We start from the raw sequence: 24,564 nt of genomic DNA on the forward strand, positions 1-24,564 counted from the left end.
TAGTAGTCAAGGCACTGACTCCTCAGGGCAAAACGTAAAAATAAAGGGCAAACTGTGAATCCATTTCAGTATTTTAGAAGCTTGTACAGTGTGAGTCTTGTTAATGCATCGTCAATGTAATGTTAAATTCTGAGTTAAATATGCACAAGTAATTGTACCTTTTATAAACGACACATGCCTCATATCATTTCTTTACATCTTTTGTGAGAACTTTTTCCAAAAGCAAAACGGGGGACCAAGGCATCCTGATCAGGCAGACAGTAGCAGGCATTTTCAGTCACACAATGCAGTTCGGTATGAGGAAGCTAAAATTCTTCATCGGAAAGCATTTCTTGCCCTGTTGAGTCTTGAGTCTCGCATGTGCAGCGCTGTGCAAAGGGTGGGGAGGGGAAACCCTGAGAGAGAGTAAACCGGTGCCCTGGCCGGGCAGAGTCTGGGGTCAGAGACACTTGGCACGTTTCCCACACACCTGGCTCGCTCTGCCTGACCCACTGCTGCTCTCTCAACGCAGCCTTTGTGCATCACGGCATATCTCATCCCGCTACATTCTTTGGTACACTGGGAGTCTGGGACCTAAGTGTATGTTAATACCACTGATAAAAGGCATCATGAGTTATTCATTTCCACCTCTAAATTGTGAATGAGAAAAGTTTTGTACACTTGAGAGAAAAAGAGGCTTTGCTTAGCCAAGGCTCTCCATGCACCTTCTTTCTTCTAATAACACAAATAATACATCTCATTTCTGTGTTAAACCCTTTAGGTACCCCCTCAGGAGCGCACCCTGTCCTCCGCAGTGCAGCGCGAGCAGCACTGTGTCCCATCACTCCCTGTGTGCTTCAGAAGAGAGCGTCCGAGTTCATAAGGCTAGCATGTAAAAATCACCAAATCTCCACAAACTCCTTCTCAGGCAGCGTCCATAATAATGTCGTCAACGATGGCGGTCTCGCGCTCCCCCAGCTGACTGGTGATGTCGGGGGGTTGTGAATTCTGCGGGTCCAGCGGCTCTACTGGCACCAGGACCATGGTGGCAGCGGTGGAGTAGGAAGGCGGTACCCCCTCCCGTTGACATGGCGCAGTGCAGCAGCAGCAGGCGCAGTGCAGGCAGTCGTGGACGTTGTACTTGAAGAGGCGTTTGCAGGGGTGGCAGTACTGGTAGAAGACCAACATGAAGAGCACGGCCAGGCAGTAGCAGACCTGCAACTGCACCACCAGCAGTGGGGCGCACACATACTCGTAGAAGTCCGACTTGAAGAGGTACCAGAGTGTGACCAGGGCAAAGTTCTCCACAAAGCGGCCGCAGTAGTAGGCGGCCAGGCGGCCCCAGTGCTGCTTCTTCTCGATGAGCTCTCGATGGCTGAGGTCCAGCTGCACCGCCGACCAGCAGAAGACGTTGATGCAGGCGTAGAGGAAGGTGAACATGCATAGTACCACCGTGGTGCCCAGCTTGGAGAAGTTCTTCTCCACGTCCACGGGCAGCGAGGCTTTCCCCACCCAGAACTCGCCCCAGGGGAGGAAGAAGAAGAGGAGCAGGTTGCCGAGCCCGACGAGGATCACCCAGTAGGTGAGCGCCGTGCTGAAGAGGACCAGGGCGGTGATCCGGGTGGCGATCTCCAGCCCTCTCCACACGATCAGGCAGAGGTAGGCAACCGGGCGTAACCGTACCTTGTAGTTGTCGTATCTGATCTGGATGGCCAGAACGTTGCACACCAGAGCGCCATAGGTGATGGAGATCAGGGTGATGATCATCAGAGACACTGCAAACACAGAGAGAGTCACTCGTTAAAACCTCCACACATAAACGGTAGCAGACACACATTTCTACAGCATTTGAAAATGTCTTGCCACTACTGTAGGTGGCAAGCACAGGGAACTCCTTATAATCACCATCATACTATTATTGTTAATTCAGTACAGTTACAGTATACTGGGGGGACTGAAGCAAATGTACAAGGAACTTACATATTTTACCAGCATTTGGCTGGTACTAATTTTGTGGCCTGCATTCAAGTCTAGTGAAAAATGGAAATATCCCTAAAGAAAAATACATCTATTTATATTGATATCTCCAGCTATATGTTGATGTTATGTGAAATTACATGTACATCTGAGTACATTACATTAAAATGTATAATATTTTATAGACAATTTACATTGTAAATATAAAATACATTTTCAAAATAATAAAAAAGCTACTATTTAACAGTAATTTTATTAGTGAGATTTAGAATTGATTGTAAAAAAAAAATCATAGCCTATTTAAAAGGGAAAGACACCTTTCTTCTGACAGAAAGCAAGCATAGCCCTAGCCCCATAACGTGACGCCGCTTTATACTGTACTCCGAGATATTTCCGTACAGTAAAGCGGCGCCACACAGCGTTAGAATCCTCAATAGGTGGACAAGGCTGTTCAAAAAGCTCTCCTACCCGTATCCGACCTCCGATTGCAGATCCGAAGATATGATCGTCCGCCTAGTGAAGCCAGTAATTTAGCCGGAACACCGGCGCTGTTAAAATGATACTGCTTGCGTGAAACAACCATTTAGAAGCAGTCTTTGCACAGCCTGCGCTGAATTTACAGCAGGGTGTGTTTGATCTTACTATCATGGTGCACCGCTTGCACGCGGCGAGCAAACAACACATGCAGTCACACGGAGACAGCGGCTGTCAGTGATCAACGCAAATCCAGCGCACCTGGGAGGTAAAACATGTCATGAAATACTCAAACTCCCAAGGTTCCTGTCGGCACTTCTCCTGTCCTCAATACGGCACAGGCTGTGCAAAGACTAAGACTAAGTCGCAGTTTGTCCTGAAACTGAAACGTAATGTTTAGTTTTGTCAATCAACTACATCTTGTGTCACACATTATACGTCACACCATTAACAACAATGGACTGGCGGGAGAGACTTTCTGATTTATAACTTATAGTGCGACAGTTTTACCACAAACTGCGACTTTCTCGACTTGCAGAGTTATACATATACGTTATAAGTTATAAGTTTTACATTGACAAACATGACGTGTGTACTCCCGTGGCACAATTCAAACAGGATCAAAAAGGTAGCGTATCGCTCCGTACACCACCATGATATTTTTTCACACGCTGTCAGGAAGAAAAGCAGGAAGTGACGTTCACTTTGGCTCTCTATTCAGTTATTTAGCCCCCGACAAGCTAGGTTGACATGGTTGGTACCGATGGATTGCTTAGGTCTTCTAGTTTCATCTCAGTATCATCTCACTTTCAAAGGCCACAGCCTTTGAAAGACAGTAATATCTAAGTAGATATTACCCCCCCCCCCCCCCCCCCCCCCCCCCCCAAATCCATGGCAGGCCAAAACAAACGGAGTGTGGGCTAAATTTGGCTCGCGGGCCCCAAACTGGTCGGCCATGCTCTATACGCTCAGAGACATTTGCCATCTGCCAAGAATAACATTCTGGGTGCATGTCATCGTTTTGGCATGAAAATGGCTGACTTGACAGACAGCATTAAGCCCCACCCACCCCACCCCTGTGGGACTTCTTACATCTGGTGTAGAGGAGGTATTTCTCCTGGATGGTGGCGTACAGCTGCAGCGTGAGCTGAGGGGTGGAGCCCAGGAAAGCCTGGATGACTGCGGTGCGTTTGAAGGCGTTCCTGTGAGTGGCCAGCTTGCGCTCCGAGTGGCCAATCTCCCACTCCATGGGCATCCCCTGGCCCTTCTTTAGACTGAGCTTCCGGGAGATGGTGACGTACGGCTCCTCCTTTTTGCCTGCTTTGTAATAGACCACCAGAGCCTCGAAACACCTGAGGGAGACAGAGAGAGAGGGTCAGTGAGGGGTGGAGTAATACTTTCAAACCAACAGAGGGCAGTGCAATGTTACGTTTAATTACAACACCACAGTGGGACACTACATTTACTGTGATTTTAGAATCAATATTGTGCAGGCAAACTACAATATAAACAACACAGATACAGTAACATACAAGTCCTTAATACAACAATTTTATGCTTTTTTGACATTTTGTCTTTTGAGCCTGGGAAATGTTGTCATGTGAGACTCTACCACAAATAGACCCGAGGAACCTTTTCTGGGCTATGGATCAAACACTAGCACAGTGTTGTGGCTCCACCAGGGGGCAGTCAGAAGAAAGAAACTACAGTGTCGGCCTCCACACGCCCTGAACACATTAAATCTCAGGGTGTGGTTCCTTCCCCGTACTTTCAAGGTAAATGCTCTCTTTGTTTACTGACATGGGGACATTCATTGGTTTTCAGAGGCCCTGGGGTATGTCCCGCCCTTTATGGCTCATTTCCACCACATTTTACAGCCCTGCACAGCCCGTCACCACTCGGCTCTACTTGTTTCAACCCGATGGACGTTTTGCTTCCACCGCTGGTCATCTGCCCCCGCCCACACCTGGTCATCATAGCGACCGCATATCTGCCCTCCGCCCATATTCCGAAGTAGGCTATAACATAACGTTACAATTAAATCCATACACAGAACTTTTAAACTGTTTATGAAATACTGGTGCCTCTAAATGACCTACAGTGTACATGGGCAAATGTGACAATCGGCCAGGAGAATGGATATCACTTTGTTGTTAGTCAAAACTCACATGCGCTGCGCGAGGGACGGGGGTTGCGCTAGAGTGAAGCCTGTACCCCGGTGGCCTCTCACCAGGCAAGACCGCGGCTTCACCAGAGCCCCGCCTGCGGCCTAGCGGAGCCGACGCAGCACTCAACTACAAGCGCTTCCTGAGCAGCGGACTTTTGGACAATTGAAACCATTTTATTTCACCAGAGGCGAAGGCAGCAACACAAAAGACTGATGGAAAAGCATAACAGAAGAGAAGGTAAACCCCACTAAACTGGTATGCAGCATTGCATTGACAGTCAGTAGGATAGACAGAGTAAACACGATTCTGCCTGGCCAATCAGTCGTCTACAATGTTTTCACGTCACCGTATGAACCCGGGTTCACAGAATAGAACCTCGACGAGGCAGGTACGAAAAGTAGCACGACTCGACCCCAATACAACCCGGGCTGTCCCCGTTTTTGATCGGTGGAATGAGACAAAAAAGCGAGACGAGCTGGGCGGGGCCGCGTTGATACCAGAGGTGGAAATGGGCCACTAGGCTGGGGTGTCAAATTAGTTCATTGGCCACATGGGACACAATTTGAAGTGGGCTAGTCAAAGAAAATCAATGCATAATAACCTATAAATAACAACTCCCCCAAATGTTCCTGTTTCTTTTTGTGTAAAGAATTAGGCCTACAGGTATATTTTAAGAACACAAGAGTTTCACATAGGGTTATCTCAGCTACCATAGGTCTATCATTTCAAATCTACTCTCTGTAACTGTGCATTACAATTTTGACGGCAACTGTGCAATTCTTCTCTATATTCAAGGCAGGGTAATGACAGTTGTTTACCATTTAGTGATGCATACAGAAAACACAAATAGGCTACTTAATATTGTAACTTGCTCCTGAAACCTGATACGATCCATTTTCGGTGTCAAATCCTGAGCTTGAAAAGTTGGATTGAAGGACTTCTCAGTGCAATTTTCACACTTTGCAAAGTCATCCTGTGGGCCGGATTGGACCGTCTGGCGGGCCGGTTCTGGGCCCCGGGCCGTATGTTTGACTCCCCTGCACTAAGGTCTTGCTGATCATTGTGAATCATTTAAGCACTACATAAACGCTAAAGCTGGAACCTGAAAATCAGCAAAAGTGGAATGGCGAGGTTTTCACTGTATTCACACTGTATATTCACAGTGCTGTGAGCAGCTGTGCTCATGAAGACACAGCCCAGCCCGCTGAGGATTCTCACTTCAGCAGTAAATCTCACATCACAGTGCTGGAATGTCATCTTTTGTTCCAAAGCACCAACATCTCCAACTTTGGAAATGATGGACTAGAGCAGGGGTTTTTTCAAAGTGGGAGGCAGGCCTACCCCAGGGGGGCTCCAAGCAGTTTCAGGGGAGGCTCAGTGAATGGAATTAGAAAAATATTAATTACATTAGTTATCGAAAGGAGATCACATAGAATAGCCTAAATGTGTGTGATTTGGTTAAAGAGATAGTTCAGAGATACAGTTTTGTGGAATTCTATTGTTTTTCCCACTTTTTATGTATTTGTTGTAGTATGAAATAATGTCAAACGGCAATATCAGGCTATCTAAATAACATAATCATGATCCCATAGGCATCCAGGAATTGAGCGAGGGGGCCCCCTTTTTCCAAGTTTAGTCTGGGGAGGAGGCCCACAGTCTCAGACTTTGAAAACCCCTGGACTAGAGGCAAAAGTTCACTTCCCCGCGGCTCAACTCTGTGCCATCGGACCCTGCTGGACTTACGCCGTCAGCCGTTTTCACTCAGTGTTGTTTCAGCTGTTGTTTGGTGAGGATTTACCTTTATCTCCTTAACACAGTGCAGATGCAGCGCTGCATGAGCTTCTGTGTCTCACTGAACTGCCTTTGACGTGAAACTATGCAGTGATCTGTCCTCGCAAAGCCTGCTCTTATCTCTGGACTCCGAGGCAGTGCACACTCACAGTGTGCACACACCTTACACAGTGCACAGTGTGCACACACACCTTACACAGTGCACAGTGTGCACACACACCTGAGGCAGTGCAGTGTGCACACACACCTTACACAGTGCACAGTGTGCACACACCTTACGCAGTGCACAGTGTGCACACACACCTTACACAGTGCAGTGTGCACACACACACCTTACACAGTGCACAGTGTGCACACACACCTTACACAGTGCACAGTGTGCACACACACCTTACACAGTGCAGTGTGCACACACCTTACACAGTGCACAGTGTGCACACACACCTTACACAGTGCAGTGTGCACACACACACCTTACACAGTGCACAGTGTGCACACACCTTACACAGTGCACAGTGTGCGCACACACCTTACACAGTGCACAGTGTGCACACACACCTTACACAGTGCACAGTGTGCACACACACCTTACACAGTGCACAGTGTGCACACACCTTACACAGTGCACAGTGTGCGCACACACCTTACACAGTGCGCACACACACCTTACACAGTGCAGTGTGCACACACCTTACACAGTGTGCACACACACCTTACACAGTGCACACACACACCTTACACAGTGCACAGCGTGCACACACACCTTACACAGTGCACAGTGTGCACACGCCTTACACAGTGCACAGTGTGCACACACACCTGAGGCAGTGCATAGTGTGCACACACACCTTACACAGTGCACAGTGTGCACACACACCTTACACTAGTAGGGATGCACCGATGTGAGAATTTTGGCCGATACTGATAAACGATATTAAAGGGATAGTTTGGTTTGTTTGAAGTGGACTGATGGACGGTAAAATAAAGCGCTCAAAATTGTCAAAATAGAGCGTGCATGTACACTGATATTGATTTGTTTAGGTGGGCTTTGTTTTAGGTGGCTAAATTACATTTTAGTTCTTGGCCCCCTGTACTAGAGAGACAGAGCTGTGGAGGCTGTTGCTTCAGAGTGCTGGGTCTTGATAGACGGTGCGCTCAGCGTCCAGAACACTGTACCTATTTTCAGTTAGTGTATCGAACTAGCTGATAGGACCCCACTTCAAACAAACCGAACTATCCCTTTAACATTGCTGTTATAGGTGATTTATTTACCGATGTTGATATGATCTGTATAAAAACACATTTCTATGATAATCAAATTGTGTACATACTGAAAAACACGTGATTTCTTGCATTTCTTTATTTCCAAAACATTTGGAAAAGCCCATAAATCATAGATTTACCCCATTGTTTTCTCGCAATGAGAAAGATTTGGCCAATACTGATAACCGATATTAACATTGCAACATCAGACCGATGCCAATATGTTAAAAAATGACTAACATCGGCCGATACGATATGATTGCTGATATATCGTGCATCCCTGACCTACACACTGGCAGATGCGGGTCATCAGTGATTCGCAACCAGGGGTACTTGAGCAGCTTGCATTGCAGGGGGGGTACTTGGAAAGATTGGGGATTACAATTTACTTCCAAAATGGTAAAAAAAAAAAATAATAATAATAATAAAGAGATATATATTCCAAGTCATTTCATAAGCCCATTGTTAAAATGGTATGTGGGCGCCACAACTAGTTCCCCCTGGCAAGTGTTAAAGGATGGGTTTTCCGTGGGGAATATGAATATATATTAAATCTCACGCCCCTAAGGTTTTCGAATCCGTTGAAATTTTTGAAATTGGATATTCACTGCCAGAGATATCAAGCATCTCTCACATATTTTTTGGGCCAGCCGACGCGTTTCGCGTCATCTGGCCTAAGTCCGCCTTGCGGAAGTCGTGCACCTATGAACTACAACTGTTGTTGGCCATGGTCCCGCCTCTAGAGGTCCTCCACGCCCCTTCAGAGGCCTTGACCAAAACAAAAACGCAGCCATCTTGTCAACCGCCTAGCCTGCTGTAGCTAATATTAGCTTCCCATAGTTCCTTGCAAAGAGACCATTATCTCGGGAACGGAAGCACTAATCGACACGGGACTGGCGGCATTGGAAAGCTCGTCAAATTTTACATCTAGTAGTAGGTGGGTTGAAGTAACGAAATCAACGCTGAGCAATGTACCCGTTTTTACACATTTTTACAGAAAATAGTTACAACATCAGATGCGCGTAACTCCTACGAAAATGCCTTAAAATGCATGAAAAAATTTTTATGAAGACATCTCCCGACATATATACTACCGTTTACATTTGGTGCAATTTGGAGGCAATTGATTTTCGATTTATTTTCGATTTATTTCTTCTTCTCTCCATGTCTTCTCTCCATGTCTTCTTCTTCTTTGAGTTTTATGGCGGTTGGCAAACATATATGTGCATTACCGCCACCTACTGGAGTTTGATATCAGCCAAACGCCTGAGGGGTGGGCATGGAAACGAAGGCCACGCGAGCCCAGTGCATTGTGGGAAATGTAGTATTTCGAGTCCCCGCACCCCCCCCCCCACCCCCACACACACAGAGTGGATTTCTGGTGATATCTCAGGCTGTAAACAACCAATTTCAAAAATTTCAACGGATTCTAAAACCTTAGGGGCGTGAGATTTAATATATATTCATATTCCCCACGGAAAACCCGGCCTTTAACCGTTGCACTGTTATGCTCCTGATGAAAAACACCCAGGTGCCATCGCTCCAGATTCAGATTTAGGGGGGCCTGGTGACAAAAGGAAAAAAGAGGCCAAGCCCAAACACTGGCAGTTCAGTGAAACATATATTTTGTATGGATTTACTTGTATGTCTACATGCAACTATAAGTTATAGAACACATTTAGGAGAATCATCAACAGGCATAAGTGAGGGGGTACTATTGGCATGCAAAAACAGCTCAAGAGGTACATAAGCCAAAATAGGTTGGGAACCACTGATCTAGTGTATGAGTTACTGTATAAGGTCTTCAGTATAGCATAAGGCACAAGAACATGATTTATTGACAATCTTCCACGGAAACTTGGCAGCACAACAGCCTGAGAATGCAGTTATGGGTAGTCTCTTCCCTTCCACCAGCCTGCACTTTGGCGTCTGTAAGCGCCCGAGAGCCAGACTGAATTTCACTTTAGGTGGAGAAGGAAAAGACCAGCATGACTTATGAAAGCATTAGCGAGCAGAATCGATATGCTGAGTTTCCGCAACAGCATCTGATCTTAATGGATTTATCAAAAGAAACAGGCTACTGCTTAATGGCAGCCTAACCACCAATCTGTTCCCTCTCTCTGCTTGAGCACAGAGTGTGAAACTCAAAAGACATACAGTTCAGTAAGAAGGGGAAGGAGGTTCTTTGTGACACAATTCTGAAATCAACTAAGAAGCACAGGAAATTCTTTTGGCAGCTCTTTAGCAAGATGGGGAGATACTCATCCGGTGTTGGTAGGCATCACCCCACCATGTGTAATGAGTGTTTCAGCTTGGCATGCTGGGACTGGACCAGGCCCACATGGTGTCATTATGTAGCTTGTCTATACCTGCTTTAGGCTAGGATCATATTCTCAGGGAGACAACAAGTCATGACAAGGCAGGGCCAACATGCAGCAGACAAGCCGACTCCCTACTCACAGATTCCATATTGACTCTGAGTCTGGAATAACAAACTCTCAGGTGGACTCCATGCAGCTGATATGCAGCATCAAGCACATTTCAGTGCAGGTTGTGATTTTAACTTCCTTGTTTTTCATGAATAATGACTACACTACAGCAACCCATTTCCATTCTGAAAGTGCAATATATAGGCTAACTGTGCAGCAGCCACGGCATGCGATCAACAATTACATCACCCCCTCAGCTACACCCACTACAGGAAAACACCCATCAGACCTAAGCAGCAGAGGTAATTTGATTAGGACAGCATAGCACAGTAGAAGAGTAGCATTGAATAGTGTCGAGTAACAGGACAGAACTGAACAGAGCAGAGTTTTGTACAACCGATACCAGAACTTGTTATCTGGCCACACCTCTGGCACATTAAAAGCATGTGTTGGGTGTGACGATGAGAATTACAAGATCACAAATGTAACAAATACACAGCCTGTTGAGTTGCACAGGCCCACTGATATGGGCAGCTGATGAAAGCTGTTCTTGGCCGTGACTCGAGGGAGGCATCCTCCTGAGCTGGAGGGGGAAGGGTGCACTGAATGATAAACCAGTGTCACAGCCTTTTATACAGCTACTTTTGCTCTTGGCTGCTGCTTACTTTTTTCTTCCAGCAGGGCTGGGTATTTTTGTTTTGTTTTGTGTCTAGGTTACCCAACCAGACTGACGCCTCATGCTAACACAAAACCATCTCCAGGTCACTGTGTCAACCACCTCACTCAGCCCCTTCAGCTTCACGAGTGAAAATAGTCTATCGCCTTAGCGGCAGTCTGTGAAATTCAGTACAACAACTCCAGCAGCGCTGCCATTTCCTCACTGCCAATATGACAAAATCAACATTCTCAGAAATCTACAGTACAGCTGAAGCAGCATCGTTAATGCAGAAAACAATATTATGGCAAACAGAATGTTCATGCTGCCCCCCACCCCCCCAAAGAGGTTTCAGCCACCCCCCCAAATGTCCAAGGCCATAAAAATCCTGACGATTTGAGTTCAGGTCAGGACAACCCTGACATAGTGCATACTAGTGCATACTAGTGCATACTATCAAAATCAAGCATTTTTACGGTATCATCATTTGCACCTTCAAATTGCTTCCTTTCTAAAACTTGGGGTGCTGTGAAAATTGCTCCATAATTTCTGACAAAGACTTGATATATTAGTGTTCAGGATAACCCTGACTATAAACTAACCCTACACTAACATTTCAGGTCATTATTGTAAAAGAGAATGTGTTCTCAATAATCTAATCAACCTGGTAAAATAAAGAAAATTATGATAACCCAAAAGTCAAATGTATGCATGACAGTAAGCATATTGTCATACTGACAACCCCCCCAAGTCCCCCCCCCCCCACCCCCAAGTCCCATTTTGAGCCAGAAAAAACGCTGCTTGTTTAGGTCTCGTTGACATTTTTACCACGTGTGGCTTCCTCTGAGGGGACGGGGTGACACCGGGTGACATCCACACACATCAAGCCTCTCTGATGTGTAATTATAGAACTGAAGCTAAACCAAACCTCGACCTTGGTCCAGTAGTTATACTGGGAACTGCAACGCTGCAGAGCACTGCTCAAAGAGAGGGCTTGTTCTCTGATAGTAAATACTGTGTGAACTGTGAATATGATATGATGTGCTGATCTGGCACAGGATATTGGCCCTAAGGCATTCATTGTAACAGATAAAGTAGATAAGGCCGGAATCACATGAGTGCTGTATGTTGAAAAGACACTGGGTTATGTCATGTTTTGATCGACTACAATGATCACACACAAATCAAAACCATTTGGTCAGTTTCGAAGATGAAATCCTGTCTCTTTTTTTAATGCCATTGCAAAGGACAGTTATGGCAGATAGATTGTCACATTTCATTTATACACTATGCTAAAGGCTGTGCCACAACAATAACAAGACATAATTTATACGGATTTTTTTGGAAGCTATTCTTCCAACGACAAGGAACCCACGCAGGTCTGAAAGACAATGTTGAATTTCTTGCGCTAACAAAAGTGCAGCACCTTAGCTGGCCTCTGTTGACAAATCAAAGTTCAAAGAGTATCACTGCTGATGAAGATTTGAATTTCAAAACACTCAAGGAGAAGTCTCCGCCTTCGTCTTGGGGCTAATCCAGTATGAGTCATGGTTCGCCAAACAGGTCTCTTGACTGAGATCACCAACTGCCACAGTATTTCAATATGTCAATACTGTAAAACCTTACAGACTGCTGTTTATTCTGTCAAACATCTTTCAATAAGGCTGGTTAATTTCCTTCCTCGTCTTTTGCAAACACACTTACTTGCTGCTCATGTTCAGAATCTGATCCCCTATTCCAATACCTCCCCCTGCACCCCTAAAGTGCTTCCTACTACTTTCCTTTGCATATACTTGTGCTGACAGTGTAGCATGTGATGTTTGCATTTCCTCTGCTCTGATTCAATCTACATGAATCAGGCACAGCAGCTCTGGGAGGATTCTCCACTATGTGTGTGTGATCTCTGAGCTACTGTCGCAACACTTCAAAACCGGCCCTGACCTCTCTCCTCATGAGCCAAGAGCCAGTCTCCAGCACCGAGGGCCTCTGGGTGCCAAGATTAGGTCATGACAGAGTGGTAAAAAGCTAGTGTGAGGGGTGTGTTACGTGGCAGGAAGCAAGCCAGCTTTCCACAAAAGTCACTGAGGGTCTATGCCAGCAGCCAGGACTTTTAAGACTACAGGGGGTTCAATGATTCAGATCAGTATTTACCCCCCACACTGCATAGAGAGAGAGAGAGAGAGAGAGAGAGAGAGAGAGAGAGAGAGAGAGAGAGAGACAGACAGACAGACAGACAGAGAGAAAAAATAGTGCCTATTGAGTGTGAAGCGAGTGCCAAATTGAAGGGAGAAGTTGCTTTCCAATGGTACCTCCTCACCACCTACCTAATGAGAGGACCGAGGAGCAGGAGGTGCAGTAGGAGGACCAGAGGCCGGTCTCTTCCCAAGTCTCTATGAAAGAATGTCAGCGCCAACTGGATCAGCACTGCGGGCACCAGCATGAAGGCGATGGTGAAGCCTAGCCAGACGTTGTCGTCGGTCTTGTGGTACCTGCTGCACATCACCGAGGCGCTCACGAACTCTGCCAGGTACAGAAAAGTGGCCAGGATGACGCTGAACGGAGGCTGGATGCGGCTCTGATTGACCACCAGCATGACTCCGTTCTCCATGGCAGAGTCCACCGCCTGGGACTGATCCATGATGTCCGAGATCTCCCTCTCCACAGCCGGGCGCTTCTCCATGGCCACTTCGCGAAGCAGACGTCAAAAATTACACGGGGATTTACTTCACGGAAACCACGTTGTATTGTAACCCCGCGGCTCGTCGATCGTCTGCTTGGCCGCCGAAGTAAACACGACCTCCCCGTCAAAGCTGTGTATCTTGTCGAAGCCGCATGACATTACATTTACTTTCGCTCTGGCAGACAGACGATAACGTTACACTTGCCCCACCACGTTAACGTTAGTTGATCATCGCTGATTCTTTGTGTACATGTTGCTGGCTCCTGTGGTAGGCGCCTTACCACCCCGTGCGGGCACGGTGGAATCGTTTATTTGAGGAAAAAACCAACGGTAGCCTACGACCCGAAAGGATCTCACTGCCATTGTGTAGAATGAATCGGCAAAGTTAAAGGTTGCAACGCAGTCCCATCAAAAACATTTAGCCGGAGGATCATGGTCGAAAAACCCGTACGTTACATGTTAGGAAACACTTGTTCACACTCACAGAGAGGCTGAGCAGCTTAAAGTCCCATGGCAGAGTATGAAAGGCAGGTGTTGTCCCTACATGCCCGTGCGGTCGCAATCCGTATCCCAGCGTTTCTCGAACTACCCACAACCCCGGGTGCTTGCAGTGCTGTCAACGGCGAGAACTGCGTCAAGTTAGAAAGAGGCAGCCACTACTACCGGGAATGGTGGAATTCTGCCTTCAAAGTAAAAGCGGCAATTTGCCCGGCATTCTATTTTGAGTAGGCTATCTTGCGTGGCTAACAGATAACAACAATAGCAAAGCGTGACTAAAACACCGTCCGCCCTAGCCTCAACGCGAGACTCATCAATCATTCTTCCATGAGTCTCGTCTCGCGTTGAGGCTACGCCCGCCTTAACACCGCCCCATGTGACATTTTAAGACTGATCAGATGATGTCACAATTGATTTATGACATCACTAATGATGTCACAATGAATTGATTTACGACATCACTGATTATGTCATTCATTGATAATGTTACAATGAAAACTAATTTATGACATCAGTATTATGTTCAATTTGGCACTTTGTTCTGACAGTTCTGACTGGAAAAGTAACCTCTTGAAACTTGACACTTGATATATAGTGGATGTCAAGTTCTCACCCTATGAATGCAGAGACTAAACATTTCAGAGAAATATAAGATGTAAACAAATAGCCTAAATATAAAATAACATTAAACTACATTTAATATATCCTAGATGTGCTAAACTGAAAGCAGAGGAGGCCAAATATGTCCAATAGGTAGGCTAGGCTACAACAATCAATTATAGCCTAGATCAGAGGTTCCCAAACTTTTTCATCTTGGGACCCAAAAGATAAAATTTTGTGTTCCCTAGGAGACCCAAACTCACAAAACAGGTAATGAGTTGCCATGACGACCAGTTGGCGACCCACCCCCCAGGGGTCCGCGACCCAAATTGGGTCCCGACCCATAGTTTGGGAAACACTGGCCTAGATAAAAAATGATGAATGGTGATGCAAGAAGGTAAACACTGCGTGTAAACAGAATATATTTACTTTTATGATTAATTCCTTCAGGGCTATTTTTTGCCCCATTAATCGCTTGCAAAACAAGAATAAGCGATACCTCTTGGCATTGAGCATACATGCAATGAGTAGTAGGTGTTATATATTTTCCTATCCAAATGGCAATGCTGTAGAGGGCAAGCATGAGATATCAGTTACTCTATTTCTATTTTTAGTTTACACCATAGAGCAGACGTGGCCTTGTTATACTGGCCTGAGCAGCAACAGGAACATGTGCAGCAGACAGACACACTCTCTTCATTCAGCTATAAAACATCACTTTATTCTTACTCATTGTCACAAAGGCTTATCCTCATCAAATTTGTCTTTGCTAATGCTACACGCTCAGTAATAGGCTAATAAAACCAACATTTGTGATCCAGTACAACAGAACCAGTTTGAGGTTGGCTCATAACTATGCAAACAAAGATGATCGATTTGCAAGGTGCACGGGAAGAATATCATCTGCTGGTGCCAACTTGATATTTCCCATGCAAAACCCTGAAAAAGCCAATCATTCTCTATTGCACAGCATCATTTCAGTTTGACCTGCCATTTAAAAAATAAATGTAACATCTCCTGTGTGCATCTCCTTTAAATCTCCTGTGTGCATGTTTACTGGAAATGTTCTTTACAAAAACCTGAAAGAGCTGTAATTTCCTTAAGCATATAGCGTGATCACCCTGCAACGCTAAATGGAACTGGCTTGTTCCCCTTCTGTAGTTGTTGTTGTTGTGCTAATTATGTGTAAAGTGAACTGACCTATGTCACTGTGGACTGTGGTACAGCTTTAACACAGGATATACAAGCTCAGCCCAAACATGACAACCTCTCCCTGTCTAATCAGATCCCAAGTCGGTGACATGAGCTCTGCATTGTGAAGGGGGTCTAAGCAAACCACTGAAGACTTGTCATTAATAATGCATGTGTTTGGCGAGGCAGCATGGGTCAGTGACTTCAGTCTGCACAGACTGATAACTGTGAAGTCATGGGGGGGTGGAGTGGAAGACTGAGGTCTTGTCATATCCAACAAGTCAGCCATACAGAGCGGCTGGCCTGCACCCCTCCTGCAGTGCACAGCCTCACCAGTCAATCAGATCAGTGCAAGGCCACTCCCCACTTCAAAATAGAGCAACAATCTGGGTCCATTTCTGTTTCAGTCTCAAATTTACCAAACAGCATCAGGGCCACATATGTTTTTTTTTAAGTATGTATATATAGAGAGCCAAAGTCAGGCCCCTTCCAGTCGGGCCCTACACGAACCAGTGTTTGAGACAATAATTTTCCCCCGTTCACGACCACTCGTATTTTTTTCTACGCTGGTGCGTGTGCTGAAGCAGGAAGTAGGTGTGACTTTGGCTGAGTTCTGGGATTGACTGACTCACACATCAGACTGAAACTCGACCTTTGCCCTGCCATTGTTTTGAATGTTGACATTTTGATGCAGAAACTTTAAAGTGAAAGAGCAAAACCTCTGCACACATGTGGGTTTCTTAATTAAACCAAGCTTACGGTCAAGTAGACCTTCAGGTCATACATACAAAAGCAGAAAGCTTAAAAGAAACCTAACAGCATTTAAAAAAAGAAAAAGAGAGACAAAATTATCATTTTAGTAAAAATGTATTCAAAGCGACAAATCACAATTGAATACAATAAGAATCGCAACATAAGCTGTTGCTGATCCTTTTATAGTTAGCCTATGTCTGTACACAGGAGAGGAGAATAGTCTCTTGTCCATGCACTGGCTTTAGCAAGGATATTTTATACACAAAGGGTGGTGATACAATCGTGTTATAGAAAAGTTCATTAAAGTGATCAAGGGGAAAAACAAAGAGTACTGTATTGTGTTTCAGTGGAAGAAAAGAAAACAAAGATGATATAGAGGCTATACCTTTTCAATTAAAGAAAGGTTAGCAAATAATATCGTCAACATAACTCAAATCCAGATTCCAGACTCAGCAGTCAGGTGTCTGTCTGCAATGTGGAGAACAGGAGCGGATGAGACAGGGTGTGTGGTAACTCAGCTGCTGCTGCTATGAGCATGACTGTGTGTGTGTGTGTGTGTGTGTGTGTGTGTGTGTGCGTGTGTGTGTGTGTGTGTGTGTGTGTGTGTGTGTGTGTGTGTGTGTGTGTGTGTGTGTGTGTGTGTGTGTGCGTGTGCGTGCGTGCATGCTTGCGTGGAGGGGAGGGTATATGTCACTGGCAGCTGACAGGGCTGTGGTCAGTCTCAGATGAGTCTAGTCAGCAGTAAGTCAGCAGAGGAGGATCATGCCTGATTGGACATTGCTGTAATAACTTAATGAGATAAGAGGAGCGCTTAGAATGCACCTCCAGGTGTCCAGAATGTTATGCATCCCATGTCAACTGAATGACGTCACTCTGATCTGCCTGAAGTATCATTATGATTACAGCTGCAGCAGCTCTATGCTGAAGTCCACTCTCCATTTTCTTCGGATTTTCCTACTTAGACATTATAACGTGACATTATTAGCAATGTGGATTCGTGGGTAAAATGGTTGCTATTCAAAAAACATGTATATCAACTTATGAGTAGACATAGCTGCAGGGCAAAGTTCTGCCTTATTCATGTCAGAGTGGAAAGAACCACAACACAGGACCATTATAATAGTGAAACAGACCATGAGATGCAACCACAGCTTGGAAGCTATGTGCATAAGGCCACCTAGTGGCCCATATTAAATGTTAGCATGGCACAGAGAAATAATGAAACGGCTACTGTATAGGCCCCTTTCACAGCAACCGTTTTGAGGTGATAAAGCAGGAAGTAAAGCAGTTGTAACCAGTAACATTAATGAGGGCCCTGGCACGGGAACACCTAAATGGAATGGAACCAGCATTAATGGTATTGGTCACACCTGCTTTAGTTCCTGTGTTATCGCCTCAAAACGGTTGCTGTGAAATGGGTCTATTGTCGCATACACATGCAGCATCTATTAAGTGACCCATAAGCTACACGATTGCAGATTGTTTTACTATTAACATTAAATAGCATTTGAGTCCTCTATAAATCCTCAATTTGCATTTGATAATTTAATGTATAGACAACAACAACAACAAGAATAATAATAATAATATTGATCTTTGGCTAGTGATCCGTTCTAAGAAGAAATTTTGATACTTCTGAGATCATAGACCCCATACAATTCAATCCAAATATACAGTGTGTACAGTGAGCCTACAATAAATTACACATGAACTATAACGGGTGTTTTGGTTCAAATTATACCTGTAATCTGGCCTGGCTGGCTTGTCCCATGTGTCTATTATAACAGTCTATGATTGTAACCTTATCTAAATAATGAGTTATCTAAAAAATGATGATATCAGTATCTCCTATCTGTATAGCCTAAATCCATTCAAATGCTCTGTTGTTGCAATAGCTACCATAGCCATAGAGTGGGAGATCACAGCATGTCACTGATGAGATGACACCATGGGACACTTCCCATGGTCCGATATACACACCTTGATCTGTTCCAGTTAAAAAAAGGAGCACAAGCACACCACCCAATGGGATTGGCAATTGGCTCAAAGGGTCGTGGGATTGGTTGAAATGCCAATACCACGCTTCCCAGATTGCACCTCCCACATGAGGTGACCAAGGGCTTAGTTTGAGCCTGATTAGTTGTGTAGCTGGCTCGTACAAGATGTCAGTAGAGAGGTGACACAAGCAAATGCATGGACATAGAAAACCTTCTGTAAGTATTCCTTCAATCTCTCTTAGTTGTACTAAACTTTGCAATTTTGCATCTAATGCGGTGAAGTAAATCAATGATATTATCCTGTGTGAGCCTGTTTCAGGGACCTAGCAAGACTGGGCTTAAAATGCATTGTTTAATTTCATTGTTCCACTGCATTTTGTGTACGTCATGTTTGCTCATTGTGCGTGAATTTAGATCGGTACTTTTTGTTGACGCAAGAGTGTTTTAGGTTTAGATTTTTTTGTTTCAGATATTGATCGAAGACAGTCAAACTAGTCGTCTGTAGAGGTTTGCTGTTTACCACAACAGGTTTGCACATAGCCATAGCCATGCTACTGCTTGATGAATCATTCTGAATTCATACTAGGCCTTATAGCCTGGCTCCAGACCTTTGAAGTCCCGCCCACTCCACAGTTGTGGATTTGGCTGTTCTTGGAAGTTTATGAGTTGACAATTCAATCTGAATACCAGGCTAACTAGGCCTCCTACAGTATATCCTTTATATTCCCATCTGTCATTTTATTTATGCTTTTCTGCTATCAATGTGTCAATACGTTTGTTCTAGCCGTGGGCCGATATCAGATCTTCATGGCATGATCATGTCTGCCAAAAACATTCTTAATATTATCACAGTATTTACAAAAATCTGCTGAAAATTGCTAGTATGAAACACAGAGAAAACAGAGAATTCGCAACATACAACATGTAATGCTCATTTTCCTTTCAATCTTCACATTGAGCACAACACATACACCTTCACATTTTAACTTGTCTTACATTCAACACTGCCCTTATCACAGTGTCATTTGAAATAGTTAATGTTAATCTTAGTCAGTCACACTAATAATTGGTGTTAGTGTCATTACTGTTATTGTTCTGTACTGCCGATAGTGAAACTGATGTAGGCCTTTACTAGTGATCGGGGTCTGAATGTCCAAATCACTGATTTTGGACATTGAGTAAAATGCTCTGCTTGAACAGAGGAAATCTTTGCACGCTCATGCTCATAGTGTTATGGAAATGTGATGGCTTGTCTGCCTTCTCTAGTCAAAACACAAATAGGGTCAGCTTGTTAAGAACACAGTGAAAGAGGGACATTCTTAACTGAGTCAGTCAGCGCTTTAGCAGATTACAGGGCCTGAGCAGATGCAGTGGACACAGGGCCTGAGCAGATGCAGTGGACACAGGGCTGACAGACCTGCTTGTTTGTTTGGCAGAAAGCTGGTACTGTGTTCATGCACGAGCAGATTATGCCAGGCCAAGTGTGTGATGTCATAATTGATCATTGAGACTTATATGCTCAGAGAGTGAGAGTTATGACTCACGTAAGTAGCCTACTAGTTATGTAAGAATAAACTAATCTTAAAATGTACAATGGAGAGAAATCTTAACTGTTCAACTTATGGTACCATGTATGGGTGAAGAATCTGTGTAGTCAATTTATGCATCTAACAGTCATTTAAGAAGGAAATGGAAATGGCTCCTCATATTCTGCCTTTGGAACAATGGGTATCTCCAGTTGGGGACCTGGCTGTCATGGAGATGTCGGTGGCCTGTATGCATGGCGCTAAAGTAGAAAATATTACGTTGTAGAATACGTGTTGGGGGGGGTGCCTGCGGGGAGGGGGGTTATGTTTCTGAGTGAATTTGTTTGATTTGTTTGTGTTTGTGTTTGTGTATGTATTCTGTAGTTTGTGTGTTTTTTGTAGATGTTTGTGGTTCTTGTGTTTTTCTTCCTGTAGCTATGTTGAAAATTGAAAAAAAAAAAAAAAAAAAAAAGAGGAAATGGAACTCTCATCTGTATGTTAGAGAACAACACTGCAACGGTCCTCATTGCTGATTGCACAAAAATACAAAAATAATATATTAGCTGAATATGAATCCACAAAATTAAAGAAAATATGACTCTGTATATATTCAGTAAGTGAGCTAATTTTGGACTAAAGAGCTAGAGACAGATACTTGGCAGTCACATCATTGCCTGGAGTGACCATCTGCAAAACTGTCCTATAAGCCCAGAGGAGACAGACACACAGCATCTTTGTGCTGAACCCGGCCCATGACCCCCATGACTTAACAGATTGTCCCTTTCGTGTGTGTGTGTGTGTGTGTGTGTGTGTGTGTGTGTGTGTGTGTGTGTGTGTGTCATAGGGTCTGCCATCTGTTCCCACGTACGAGTTCCAGAAAAAATGGTGGCCACTGTGCTCACCTTGCTCCTCTCAAGTAAACATGTTCAACCTGATGAGCAACTGCTGCACCTGGGTCTCCAAGATACAGGAGCCAATCAGGCAAGAGAAAGCACATGATTTCAACAATGACTGATTGAAAATTGTAATATTAGTCTGATGTCTATGAATTAACGCTGCACTAGGTACGATTTTTTTTACGTACAAAAACACCTGTTTAAAAATGCTGGACTCACCAACGTTAGATCTGTTGCCATTCTATTGCCTTTGGTAAAGTGATCCTAGACATAACATGAGCATCTGTGTCATTTAATGATTCCACCTTACATAATTTCTAGCTCTTGAAGTTCACCTTTTTCAAACAGTTACCTCTTGCTGCCATTTAGCACCAACATGCGAGTTGCCTAGAGTAGTTTTAACTCAAATTCTATGTATTATTTTATTTTATTTTATTTTATTTTATTTTATTTTATTTTATTTTATTTTATTTTATTTTATTTTGTGCTTCTCCACAGGAAAGTGGCAGTACTAGTGCTTGGTCTTGACAAAGCAGGAAAAACATCCTCTATCAGGGGAATGTTCAGAGGTAATTCAACAGTGACTCATATTTAAATGTACCTTTAATAGCAATAGAGACAATAAAAAACGCATCCGTGTCTCACTGTGTGTAAATATTTGTCTGTTCAGTTCCCCACGCACAATGGGAAGCGGGTCCCACCCACGGCTGTGTCCGTAAGGAGCTGAGAGTGGAGAACTACCTGGTCAGCTTGCTGGACATGGGAGGAGCAGCGCAGTGGCGCGCTGCCTGGAGGGAGCACTATGGAGAGGTGCATGGGATCATCTTCGTGGTCGACTCCAGCGACAGGCAGAGGATCAAGGAGGTCAAGGAGCTTCTGGCTGACCTGCTGAAGCAACCAAGAGTGGCTGGGAAACCCATACTAGTGTAAATAAAGTCAGCTGAATGGAGTGATTTGTTATCCACAGTGTAAACACTGTTTACTAAACAGTGCTCTCTAGTGGCTGATGAGACAACATAACTGTTCACTGGGTAAACTTGAGGCAACCTTTTAACTGTATTATAGCTGTATTATAATATTTTCCTTTATTTTTCAGGTTGGCCAATAAACAGGACAAGATGAACGCTTTGCTAGGAAGTGAGTTGATTGAGCTTCTGTCTCTGGAGAAGCTGGTCAACCAGAGCCGCTCTCTGTGCCATATTGTAAGTGTTCTCCTACAATTACCTATCTGATGATAGGGACATGTCCAGACAGTGTCGTAAGATGTACGCACAAGCGAACATGTTGATTCGTAAATTTAATTTCTGTTCTGTGGCGGTGAAGATTGCTCTTTTTAAAGCGTACTCTACCCCGCTGTATACTGCCCACTTGTGGCGGTACTACAAAAAAAGCAGCATGCGGAGACAGTGGCCTATAATGACAGCATGAGGCTGCTGCTTAAAGCCCCAAGAAGCTGTAGTGCTAGTCAAATGTTTGTAGATATCAATGTATCCACCTGCTCAGCTGTAATACCAAATCTCATTTACAGATGTATGTGCAGGTTATCAGCAAACAGTATTATTTTAGCGTTAACCAACCCTGTTTTGAGCTCTGTTAGGTTCTCATCCAGACTGTGGAACCACTGGTGTTTTAGCCTGTGCTTTTATAATCTGTTTCTTTTTATATCTCTATTTTTACATTTCTATTCTGTGTTTGGTGTTTGTTGTGCTATGGACCCCCCTGAGCTGTGCCCTGAATAAAGTTTGAATTGAATTGAATTGAATTGAATTACTTACACTACTAGTTGGACAGACACACGTCTCATGTGGATAGTGAGACAGACTATGGATAGTAGACAAACAAGCATGCAGATTGAGAGGCAGAGTTGTAGAAATGCAGGTAGAGAGAGATAGAGACTTCTCCTGACTTCATGAAGTTCTCTTCCCTCGCAGGAGCCTTGCTCAGCCTTGATGGACCTGCGACGCTGGTCGGACAGGAAGATTCTGAGGGGCCTCCGCTGGCTGCTGCGTACCGTGTCTTTGGATTACCCGGAGCTCTGTGCCCGCGTGGCCCAGGACAACAAGAGGCCTCTGGCTCCTGAAGAGACGGGACCACTCAGGAAAGCAGAGAAAGGACACAGAAAAACCAAGGAGGAACGGTGAGAGACGTCTCCACATTCAGATAGTTCACAGATGTCTTTCCTTCAGATATTGTGCAGAGAATAGATCAAGAGCAACTTTGATATAGAGTATTATTTAGCATGTGGGCTACACACCGACCTTTGATGTCAAATATTTTCTCCCCTCAGAATGCGTTCCATCAAGTCTGAGCTTCGCCAGGTTCATCGGCCGCAAGAGAAAAAGACCACGGGTGGAGGCGAACTGCAACCCATGCAAAACATCCTGCAAAAGGTATTAACTTGTTATTAATCAATCATGTGATATCATTACATCAAAGTAGCAAATCACTTTTTACGACCTACAGTATTTCTATAGATGCATTTATGATGTTTCTCTTTCTATAATTGGTCCACTATGTTAGTTTATTGGTATAAATGGATCCCACTCTCCCATCCCATAACCAGGGTCTGTATCCCACCCTGAACCCAATGGTTATACCACTGTCTTCTTCTTTCCTTGTGTAAGCGTGACCCTTGTCTTTTGTTTGCATTGATTGTGAAGCACTTTGGACATTTGTAACAATAAATACTTGGAAAGGTGCTGACAAGTATGTTCCTCGCAGGAGAACATGCTGAAAAAGAAGCTGAGAAGAAAGAAGAAGAAGCAGGTTAAGATCAAGGAAGGTGAAAAGGACCAAGAAGGAGAGAACGAACAGGAGGAGGAGGGTGAAGGCAACGAAAGGGAGCTAGAGCAATCTGGACAGAAAGCCAGCAGTGCCCTGATCCCCCCCAAAAGAGTTAGACTGAAGCGCAGGACGAGAGTGAAAGAAGAAACTCTGGATGTGCCAGAATCACATGAAAATGAAGCGAAGACACCCAAAGGTATAGACGGTTTTCACAGAATTATGTTGCTAGGAAACATTTCAACTTGTTTCAGGGTTCCCACACATTTTCATGGATACAATGGGGGAATGTAATATATATTTTCTCTCATGTCTAGCTAAAGGGGAAAAAAGGAAAAAGAGGAAAGTGGTGAAAGTAAAAAGGAAGAACAAGATCAACACAGAGGAGGCGCCTAGAGATTGCTCGCAACCTGTTGACCTGTCTGCTACCTTTGGTGAGCCTCATCCACTTCGTTAATTAGGATTAATTAGGATTAAGTAGGATAGCACTGTGTGGACTCTGTGATGAAATCCCATAAAAGACAACCCTGTTTCCCAACCCTGATAGATCTGTATCGAAAGGCGATCATGGCTCTGAAGGAACGGCAGGAACAAAGAAAGTGAAGGAGTGAAGCCATGGTTGTCTCCCGCGACCTGGACGTGACGTCTGTCTACTTGCAACAGTTTATGGTCACACTGCATCACTTCACACACTCGCATCTCAGGGAGGAAGGCAGAGACAACACATTCTGTCTAACTGTTCCTTATAAATTCCTTTCACCTCAGACCCGATCCCTGAACCTTTGGGAGTACTACAGGAAATTCCATTGTGTAATGAAGGGCAGCTCTGCATATTTAGTCATAGTGTGACATGATTCTGTTATCCTTTTATTGGATAAATATATGTAAAATAAAAATAAAAATTAC

General features: G+C 44.4%; 2 protein-coding genes across 2 annotated transcripts; one reads left to right on the forward strand and one right to left on the reverse strand.

Annotated features, from left to right (window-relative positions):
* Nucleotides 1-8: 8 nt before the first annotated feature.
* xkrx (XK related X-linked) lies at nt 9-13,995 on the reverse strand. Its single transcript, XM_083652413.1, has 3 exons — nt 13,061-13,995; nt 3,523-3,782; nt 9-1,754 (listed from the first exon to the last, which is right to left on the reverse strand). Exons 1-3 carry the CDS (start codon nt 13,414-13,416, stop codon nt 904-906), a joined length of 1,467 nt encoding a protein of 488 aa, XP_083508539.1. The 5' UTR covers nt 13,417-13,995; the 3' UTR covers nt 9-903.
* Nucleotides 13,996-20,864: 6,869 nt separating this feature from the next.
* Nucleotides 20,865-24,261, forward strand: arl13a (ADP-ribosylation factor-like 13A; the record flags this gene model as incomplete). Its single annotated transcript, XM_083651841.1, has 9 exons — nt 20,865-20,962; nt 21,376-21,446; nt 21,548-21,803; nt 21,974-22,079; nt 22,809-23,014; nt 23,165-23,267; nt 23,599-23,857; nt 23,976-24,092; nt 24,206-24,261. Exons 1-9 carry the CDS (start codon nt 20,904-20,906, stop codon nt 24,259-24,261), a joined length of 1,233 nt encoding a protein of 410 aa, XP_083507967.1. The 5' UTR covers nt 20,865-20,903.
* Between the last annotated feature and the right edge of the window lie 303 nt (nt 24,262-24,564).

Source organism: Poromitra crassiceps (genome assembly GCF_964638095.1).
Source record: "Poromitra crassiceps genome assembly, chromosome: 15".
NCBI lineage: Eukaryota > Metazoa > Chordata > Actinopteri > Beryciformes > Melamphaidae > Poromitra > Poromitra crassiceps.